Raw genomic sequence first — 10,815 nt, 5'->3', positions numbered from 1 at the left:
GCACAGAGAGTCAGACAGCTAGTTAGAGCCCAAGACAACTTGGCCACGGTAGTATTTTTGCCTATCTGGTGGGAGTTTTCTTTCTAGGGATAATTTAAAAAACGACAGGGCAAACAAATGGTACTCCTTTGCCATTGACGTCAATAATTTCCGATTTACTAGTTGCCCCTCTACGGTATCGACTTCTTCGAAGCTGAAGTGCTAGGAATAGTAAGGATCTTTTTGTTTAGCCTAGCATCACTTCAATGGCCTTGCCAACGATAAATTTCAAAAAATAGCCAAAGATCCAGCTAAAGCGCTAAACAGTTGTGTAGATGTGTGGTTTCTGTTTCAGCCATCCCGAAGCTGCTCATTTAGCCAGGCGCTTAGTGTCGCCGATAGAGTCAATAGGATCTCACTTGTTTGCGTTTCCTGCCATAAGTAGAAGCATTCACGCTAACGAGGGAGCTATCGAATCCCCAAGAAGCTTAGACCATCTCTTGATGAAGCAGATGTACTGTGTTATTCAATTGGACAGACCAAAATAAAGATACACACATACCTTGAAGGCAATTAGCTCAAACCAGAGAGTGTATGTATGTATGTATCTTGACCATAAGTGCCCTATGCTCCTCACCCTCTTACGTGCAATGACCTCACACGCCAGAAGAAGGTGTAATAGAGTCTCCTTGGCAGTGCCACAGAAGTGACACAGGTTACTAGACCAGATTCCAAAATTATACAAGTGACCTCTTAGCCTGCAATAGCCGGTAAAAATACGGTGTAATGATTCTTAGTTTATCCTTAGGGAGACCCATGACTAGCCTTTATCTTTCCAGACTGTATCCTCCCATTAAGTTTTTTGACAGACGTAGAACCATGGTGTTACTCTACTGCAGTTCCCTTAGTTTGGTATTCTTCTTTCTGAATACTTCCTTTATAGTGTTGGTACCTATTGTCCTCAGCCAAAGCATTAAGCCCCTCTACACACTCTGGTTTTTGACTTGGTGGTGCAGGACTTGATCTCGAGGGATGAGGGAGCTTTATCGCTTGCAATTAGTATCCTCTCGCTTCGATAACTCCTTCGAATGTTTATCTCAGCACACAGACTGATGGCATAGACCTCGGCTTGAAATATACTTGGGAAAGCTCCCAGGGGCACCGTGATCTTCAGTCTAGTGCCATAAACGACTACTCCAATCCCGTCTGTATGCAATTACTTGTAAACCACTTGAAAACCACAACTCTATTAATATCGTCCCTGGAGAAGGGAACTAAATGGAGCTGGAAACCTAGATTCTCCCTGTTCCTGAATGATAAAATCTTACTTTTGACAAAAACCCTCTCTCGCAAAATTAAGGAGAGTTCGCTTTGCAGCCTGTTCTACAGAAAGATGCAGTGGCTCGAGTTACAGCATTACCTCCACGCATTGCTCCCGTAATGAAAGCGCACGCCAGCCGTTGCCTATATTCCAAGAGCAGAAGAGCTCAATTCAAAAACAATGAAGCGGCAATCAAGCAATCAAGGTATGTCTGAATGATATCCAAAATGCGCTAAGTCTATAAATTTAACGCTAAATTGCTTCGAATATTACGTAGTTTCCTTTAATTAATGCAAACAATGGCAACAAAGTTTTTATAATTTTTAAAGTTTTTCTTTCATGCATTTTCCTTATCCGCCTTATGCCTTTGAAATGCACAATCAACACACTTTTTGCCCTTTCCAATCAAAGTAACAATCAAAGCCTTCAAAACAAAAACAAAAACAAAAAACCAACAAACATAAAAAAATAACTCAATAAGGATAATCGAAATAAATGTGAAACATAGAAAAAAGTTTGCTCTTGTAATTCGAAGCCATTAGTTATTCGGTAAAGCCAGAAATACATACAATTCAGCCATATCATGGGCAGGGAAGGCCACATATCCCGCTGTGCGCGCGGCTGGGCGCATAACACTCACCACCGCGGCTGCAGTCATTGCGAGCGACATTATGGCCGCCGACGACGACGACGAAAAACGGCGCTATGCTTACTTGTGAAGGTGTAGATTTTCGCCGTGCTGCTTTGCGTTTGTGTGTGCGTGTGTGTAAATACATTAGGGTGGACCAAAGACCATTTACAATTTTTTAATATTAAAAATTGTTTAAGGGTCCTTCAAAAATCCAATGGGAAACCCAAAAAAATTGTCATTATTAAATTTTTTAAATAAACAATTGGGTATTATGCTTTGAAGTCTCCTGAGGAGAGTTTACTGATTGAATAATATTGATTTTCAAGGACTCCATATCATTTCTACGAAAAAAAAAAAATGTTTCCCCCCAAAAACACATCGGAAACTTTGAACGCTTTTAGCGACCTCCAAATATTTTTTGATAAAAAAACAGGGGTTTCTTTTTTTTTAAATAGAACAATCGTAAGGGGGTGAGAAAATTAAAATTCCGACTTTGCTTTTCTCACGCGCATTTTTGAACCACCCTAATGCACATGCAACAGCGTTTAGTGGTATGCCCGTCTGTGCCAGGACACGCTTATCAAATTAATTTCGGCTAAAATTTCCGTTTGTCGGCTGCAGGAGTGCGCTTGAGAATATTTTTATTTTGTTCACAAATTTGTTCAAATGTGTTTTGGTGTTTTAATTACTCGCGGCAGCATTGATTTTAAGGGTTGCAATTTTTTTTTTCGTTGATTACGAATGTATTATGTTTTTTTTTTTTGCTTCAATTTGCTGTTTACAGTATCGAAAATATTTTGGCTGGCATAAAAATCGAAGAAATGGAAAAGGGGTGTAGTTAACTGGTAGGCGGCGGCGGCGGCGGCATGCAACGCCTTAGGAGCAAGCATAATTTTTTTTGAAGTGGACACTTGACAATTTTATAGCTAGCTTCGAATTTCGAATATTTATTTGTACTAAAATGACTGTTGCCATACTTAGAAGTATATATGTATGTAAGTGTGACACATTTTACTTTGAAAAACTTGTTAGAAAGCGTTACGAACTCCACTTTAGCTGCCAAGTGAGAATACAAAAATTTTACGATTTTTCCATTAAACCCTCTGCAACATCGTAAAATCAGTCGTTAAATTACTAGAAATCTCTTAGCACTCAAATTACGATTTACATATATTTGCTCGCACATATGCCAACCTTCTGACCGACTCGCCAGGCAGTCTAGCTGTGCAGCAAATCAGGGGCGCGCCACTCATTAGTCGAACTTGCAAATCTGGCAGTCAAACAACGCACGCATGATTTAATTAAACATCATTTACACGCATTGCACACATCAAATGCAGCTTCAGCCCCAGCGTAGGCTAAGGATTTAGCCAAGGAACTCGCTCGCTTTAAATAGCCTTGAGCGCAAGCAGAGCTGCGGACGGCTTAAGTCAGCGCTTTTATGTGTGGAAGGTTGTAAATTGTAAAGCATTTGCATATTGCAGCATATCTGCCGTGCAGAGCAGGTCGCTGGCATTACCCACATATTTCGACGACCATAGCAGCTGCCAAATTTTTTTAAAGCGTCGAGTTGTTGCGCTACAAGCTCTGTATTCGAAAGGACGTTGGACCCCAACTCCCGCGCTTATCATTTAACTATTCAAACATATAGAATTATATACGCACACATATATTTCTTAAACATAATTCCATCATGAGTGATTGCCTTTACTGCACGGCGCGCCGGTATGGAATTTAATAACAACACACTCATGGGATTACCATTATAGCTAACGCAAGCAGGGCGGCTGGTCGGTCGGTCGGTCGGTCGCACATCGCCAGCCATTCAGCCGCCCAATCGCGCCCAGCCGCTTGCTCCTTACGCTTTTCAACCTGCATAACCTTTCAACAGCTTTGCCGTGTGCGCCTTCTATCTTCCTTCCAAGCAGCCGCATGTTGCCATAATACAATGCCAATAAATGCCCTTGGCCGAAGTGTTCTACATATTTGGTTGCTCTGCCGTTGGCTTGCGCCGCACACGTGTTCAATGCTGCTCAATGACGGATAAGCCTAATCCAATGCATAAACATGATTAAAATGTGCGCCATATTTGTGCGTATGCATGTGTGTTTGTGTAGCTTGAAATGTGGCGAAAAAGCGCAATCCTGTGCGTTATTTGATGCATAGGAACATGCGTAAGGTTAAAGGGAAGCTTTAAGGGGTTGCTCTAAGGTTGTGGCAAGTGGTCGTTCAACAAAATGCAATCAAGTAGGTTAAGTATGTATTTAAAGTAAATACAAATGGAACATAAGTTTTCATTATTTTAGCGCCTTGCTGAAAGGGTAAGTCGTTTGCTAATCACGTGATGTTTTCTTTTCTATCAAAATATGTATTTGTTTACGCATAACTTTTATGAACACGCGTTATTAGGGTTGTTCGCTCAAAACTGAAATTGAACTTAAAGCTCTACCCAAAATTACAGCGGACGACGGTAAAGCGGTCGGCGGAAAGTGAATAGCTGAACAGTTGCCGGAGTGAAATCCGTCAGAGTAAACAGAATTGCGGCGCACGACGGCTTCCGTCAGTTGTCATTTTGATTTGAAAATTATCAGTAAATTTAAATATTTTTGCCGGTACGTGCATGTATGTAGGTTTTCTGGAATTAAAAATAGATAAAAACATTGGCAAACTTGCGAAAATAACAAAAAGTACTACAATCAACACTCAATCAACATTGTACCGTCCCCGATGTGCGGTAAAAATAGAAATAAATTTAAATCAATCGAAAAACGTCGGCGGTAAAACCGCTGCTGCCGCAATTATGAGCCATTCCATATGCCATTGTGAGTTTTAATTTTGACAGCGGTTAACCGTCGACCGCTTTACCGTCGTCCGTTGCAATTCTGGGTAGAGCTTAAAAGCCCTCGCTTTTTGAAAATGTTGTACTCGTTGAATTGAGTATAGATTGAAGTTTTAGCACACAGATTTTATTAAACATTCTTCCTCTTACGTGAATGAGCAGGGCTATCAAGAGAAAATCCGGGCGCTGTAGTAAATATGTGTGGGCCACCATACCCGCACAATTTTTTTTTACAATATAAACGAATTTCTAAAGATCTCACTACATACTTGTTGAGTGCTTTTGAAATATAAGTACTCTTACTTTTAGGCTCCTGGTACAAAAGTTAGGTTAGGTTAGGTTATTATGGCTGGCTGACCACCCCATATGTCCCAATAGGTCGCTAGTGAAGCCAGATGCAGACAGAAGTTTTAGTTAAGTATATTCCAAGTAGACATCATTTAGGATGCCAACGCTTTTTGAGATTCACAGAAGTGCTTGAAGCCCAAGTGTTGCCACGTCTTTAAGCTTATTCAACTTTGAAGCTCCAAAATATTTCAGTAGTGTTTTTGATACAGCAGGACAAAGGCATAGAACAACGTGTTCTAGGGTCTTCCTTTATCACGAGCTGCTGCCGTATTTATGGCCTCCCTGCTTCTAAAGGTATTTCGTGTCGTAAATTGGTATGAACTAATAGCCAAAATCGCTGCTTGACTATCTACGTATACATATGTTAAGCTTAGAGTTATTTCCAGTCACTGAGTAGGCTAGTTTTGCGGCAGTTTAATCAGCTGACGAACGTTCAGTACTTATCAGTATAGTCCCGCTCTTACTCCATCTTTAATTTTTGAGCCACCTTGTTGTAATCAGTCTTTTCGCAGACTTAGCCGCAAGATCGATAGGCTATATATTCAGGATTTTTTCTAGTACATTGGAGTTGTTTTCAGTGAAGAGGTGGAGTATAATTTCTTTAAAAAAAACTTCGCCTAATAAAGGAATGGTTTTTGCTATACTGTTGTACAAATCAAATGAATGCGTAAAATGTTTTAGTCCTTTTTTTAGGCCTTTTTTCAGCATCGAAACGTAGATAACACAGAAGAAGGTGGTAGTATAGGAAGAGGAAGACACTTGGCCTTTCCAATTCTGTTCAGTAGGCAGAGAGCCTAGTGTATTGTTATAGGCACGGTCAGTGTCATAAAGGAGTCTGGTAAATTTGCAGAGGAGCAATGAATTCCCACCTCCACCTACATATCCCTTTCCTCTAAATCCTGTTTCTTGGCCTTAGGTACAATGGTCAATAACGCTTGAGTGCTTGGAGATTTTTTTTTTTTAATTTTTCCGGCCACCCACAATACCATTCCATTCCATTCCAATAATATCCGCGGCCACTGTGGTGTAGTGGTAAGCAGTGCGCACTACCACTCCGCAGAGCCTTGGTTCAAGCCCTGGTCAAAGCAACATCAAAAAATAAATAACAAAAAGGGGTTTTCTTAACAGCGATCGCTCCTTGGCAGGCAATAGCAAACCTTCGAATGTACTTCTGCCATGAAAAACAGCTTCAAACAAAAATACAATCGCCGTTCGGAGTCGGCGTAAAACTGTAGGTCCCTCCCCTTTGTGTGTCAACATCAAGGCGCACGCCACAAATCGGAAGAGAAGCTCGGCCAAACACTAACATATTGTGTGTAGGCGCCAATCTATTATGATTATCAGGGTTAGGATTTTAAGGCACTCCAAAAAAGGCATTTATTTTTTAATTTTGTTATATACATATCTTTAGTACAATTTTAATATATGTCCAATTAAATATATATAAAAAAAATACATATAGTGGTAAAAAAATTATTTGATTTAACTTATTTATTAAATTTAACTTTTTAACCGGTGGAAATTTAAAATTAGCTTAATTTTTGGCTCCTTTTGTTGCCCCTGGAGAATAGAAAAGGGTTGAGGGACTTTCTCGTAAGTTTTTCGGTATAGTTAAGAATTTTACGGGACTAATCTTATTTTTTGTGGCGGGTTTTTCGAGACATTCAGAGATTTTTGCGGTATTTTTTGAGAGTATTCTTGGACTTTTTTGGGATTATATTTTATAGTAAATCCTTAAAAATAACAAAAGGCAAGTCTCATCCTAATTGTGACCTCAACAAAATCGCTCTTTTTTATAAAAAAAAAAAACTAAATAATTCAAAAATCAAATTTAGCAATAGAATTTTAACCAACTTCCCGATGAGCTAAAGGCTTGAAAGTTCAAACTTAGCTCAGAGTTCGATGACAGTGCTATTTGAAATATGAATTAGTCCGCTATATGGCACATGTGTCGAGAAAACGCCCTTATATTCCGATATGGTTAATATCTGGAAGTACTATACAACTTACAGGAAAAGAAATAACTCCACAAAAAATTTGCCTTTGTTAACTTTTCAATTCCTTTTTTTTATTAAAAATTATGAAAACTGATGATATCATTTAAATTTTTCTTTTTCTCCCAGCGGAAAAATGGAAATGCATTACCTTTTTCTACCAAGAAAAGATTAAAAACTATGGTTGAACGAAAACATGCATCGCAATGTAAGCCAGCGGATGATGTGTAGTTTTGAAGCCACAAACAAAATAAAAATTTAAAAACTAACTCAAGTATGTTTTTTTGACGTTAGTTCAACAGCTGCTGTAGATCGACTGCCGTGTTGTTGGTCACAGGTTCAAAACACGTGTTGCACGGACTTTATTTTTTTTACTTTTATTTTTAATTATATGTATAGATTCTAATTATAGTTTCGTAAAACGACATGCGACACATTACTTTCGTATGACATCGCTGTGGAGAAATTCTTGCAGCTTTTCGTGCGTAGATTATAGGGGCTATCCATTACTTTTTGCATTCCCAGACATTACCTTTGCCCACTGGGTATATACATATCACACATGAATGGAATTTCAGCAAGTTCTTCCATATTCGCTTTAATCACTTAACCATTTTAAAGCATGAATAACAAAAATAACAAAGTTAATAGAAAAAAAATACTAAAGCGGAGTGCTTAAAGCACTTACACGCTTTTTTATGTCCAAAGCTTCCGCTCGGTAATCACCGTCAAATGGCAATGCTGATATGTACATACATATGTGTGTGCCAAACCTATTCGCGTTATTTACGCTCGCAGATACAAAATATAGCGAAAAACTACTCGTTCCCCAGTTAATTTGTGTTTTTTTTTAACGCTCACGCACCCTAATATGTTTTTGAAATACTACGTTTATGTATGAATATACAAATTTCCATAAGACATTAATTAAGTTGTCATATCAACGCCTCCGAGAAGCCTCATCAATAAATCAAAGTAAACAAAAGAGACAGACCAAAAAAAAAAACAAACCAACCACAAAAATGCTAAACACAATACCTAATAATAATAAACACTGGTCATAAATATGAATTAGTAATTCATCGCTGGTCATTTTGTTGTTCTACTACTCACTTTTGCATTCATTGGCGTCACGTGCCGTTGCTCGACCCCATGGCCGATCGAAGTGGAACGGCTTGCAACGTTCACAGTCGCGTCCCATCGTATTGTGCTTACATTCGCACGCGAGCATACCGTTATGATCGGGTGAGCACTTGGAAGCGTGTCCATTGCACTTGCAACGTCCACCGACAAGGAAATCCGACACAGCATAATGTTGTCCTAAACTAGCGGCGCCCGCATGTGGAGCTGCAGCGCTAGAGATGGTCACCGCCGCAGGTATAATCACAGCTTCAGCTGCCTGATCGATCGCATTGGAACCGTACTGTTGAATCAACACCGAATTGGATGATGCCTCGCTGTACTTGCCATTCGGCTTCACATCAGCGCCACTGGTCTCCAGCACATTCAACGCATTCGGTTCGGGCATTTGCAGCCGATGGAAGACCACTTTGATATCCGTAGCGGTAACCCATTCCTGCAACACTTGCGACGAATCCAAGTCACGTGCAGACGGACGTCCTTCGAGTGTGCTAAAAGCGATACGCGATCCCTGCAGTCCGGTAACATCACCCACCTGCCGATGTGAGTCGGTGCAACGTGGCTCATGTTCGTTATGCTTCGTGATGGTTGCACGATTCGGACGACCGTAGACGCGACGACATTGCGAACTGTAGAATTGAAATGGTTGCCAAGTTTTGCCATAATCAGAACTCTTGTAAATTGCAATCGAATCGGGCTTGAGGGACTTGGGGCACAGCTGTAGGCTCACATAGGTCAATTCGTACTTCTTGCCCAGCGATAGTGTGAGCGAAACATTATCAGGTGGCGCATTCATGCTAGTCACCGGTGGTACGGGTGCCGAACGCCAGCAAGTGACATTATTCGAATTATTCAAATCGGTAAGCGCTGATTCGGGAAAGCGACGCGCGGCATTCGAGTAGTCGCAGATGTGGCAAGTCATAGCCTGTGGATCGGCATTCGAGCTTATGCCGCTCAATTCACAGTAGCGTTGCGGCTGATCGAGTCCGCAAGTGCTGGAGGCCTGCACGGGTGCGCCAAATGCGGCATTCACAAAATCGGGTATGCACTTGCGCGCCTTGTCATCGTCGTAACAGGGGTCGGTGGGCGCCTGGGCGGCCAACATTTTCATGTACACATCGTTGGGTATGGCACGACAGCAGGAGAGGAGGACAGAGAGTAGGAAGAGAGTGAGTAGTGCGCTGAGGTGCGCCATGTTGGAAGCAGTGATTCGGGTGGGGATTATGAAGAGAAATGGAGATTTTCGTGGGAGTTTGAGTTGATTAATTAGCTGGTTATGTGGTTAATTGACTTATGTGTTGGTGGGGTAGTGGGTGGGTTTGTACACCAAAAACGCGAACAAGCGTTTCTAGATGCGCTTGCTTGGCAGTGCGTAAATTTCCGGATTAATTGTCCTAAGAGTTTTTGTTGTCCTTCCACTTGAGACAATTGATTTTGTTGCTTGCGCGGTGGCTTGGTTGCGCTTCGGCGTGTGATAGCTTGACTCCGCGGAATCTCTCACACAGTATGTGGTCGCTGGATCGTCGAAAGAGCAAGGACTTTGGGTATCTTTTGTTTGTTTGTAATTAATGATGTATTTAGCGTTAATCGCGGTTTCTCCACGCAGTTGAGTTACACATTAATTTTTCAGTGGAATTAAAATTTTGCTTGAACAGACTTTTGAGAATTTATGTAAAGATTTGTAACATTTGCAAACATTTCCTATTCAAACGATATTTTGTCACTGAACTATTTTCTTCAATTACACAGTGAAACGCTTAATAAAGTGGATAAAGTATTCTTGCAATAATTTTTTCTTTGTGAATATCCTTTATATTATTTTTTTTTGCAATTCGCTCACTTGAGGTCCTTAACTTTTAATAATTTTAATTTTATAATTTTCGAGGTGTTATTCAAGCTTTACTTAACTTTTTCTATCCACTTACATATAACTTCGAGTAGAATTTTTTCTAATACACTTCTAATTTTTTCCTCGGTTTTCCTTTCGTTCGCCGCTGCAATTAATTTTCACCTTAGTCGTAATTTTGCATGTCACTCAAAAATTCGTTATGGTTTTCAAGCTATGCGCGCAACGAAACGAAGTGTGTTGTTGTTGTTTTTTATATATATTCAAGTTCTATCCTCAGCGCGCTTTGGCGGCTTTCGATTCTATCACTCTTTTGTTTTTGTTTGTATTTTGGTTTCTTCAAATCTACGCTCCACCAAAGCTTAGAAAATTCTCACACAAATCGCAATATGCACATTGATAACTCGTAAAATTGTATAATTCAATTTGCAGCAATCAATCAATCATTGCAACTCACGAGCTCACTGCCACCCAAGCCTTTCGTTTTCGTTTTATGTAATTCACAAAAATTTCGCTTGTTTCTCGAATTGAACGAATTTCGTTTGCTTTCAATTCGATCTTCCAAGCGCGCTTAATGCGCACGCGACTTGCACTTTTCTAACCGCCCGCCAATTTCAAAACTGCATTTCATTCACGAAATTCGCGTCGACTCCTCCGACAGACTTGTCTAATTTCTTACCGACGAACGCGCCAATGTTCTCATCGATCGACCGCGTC

General features: G+C 40.4%; 1 protein-coding gene across 1 annotated transcript; it reads right to left on the bottom strand.

The window, feature by feature from the left end:
• Positions 1-8,225: 8,225 nt before the first annotated feature.
• LOC108371286 (netrin-A-like) lies at positions 8,226-9,958 on the bottom strand (the record flags this gene model as incomplete). Its single annotated transcript, XM_017626819.1, has 1 exon — positions 8,226-9,958. A coding segment is annotated over exon 1 (1,222 nt), but the record flags the coding sequence as incomplete, so codon positions are not given.
• Between the last annotated feature and the right edge of the window lie 857 nt (positions 9,959-10,815).

The sequence above is a fragment of the Rhagoletis zephyria genome, unplaced genomic scaffold, assembly GCF_001687245.7.
Source record: "Rhagoletis zephyria isolate East Lansing unplaced genomic scaffold, Rhagoletis_zephyria_1.1 Rzeph_scaffold_04860, whole genome shotgun sequence".
In the NCBI taxonomy this organism is placed as follows: Eukaryota; Metazoa; Arthropoda; class Insecta; order Diptera; family Tephritidae; genus Rhagoletis; species Rhagoletis zephyria.
This window is presented reverse-complemented; position numbering and strand designations above follow the sequence as displayed.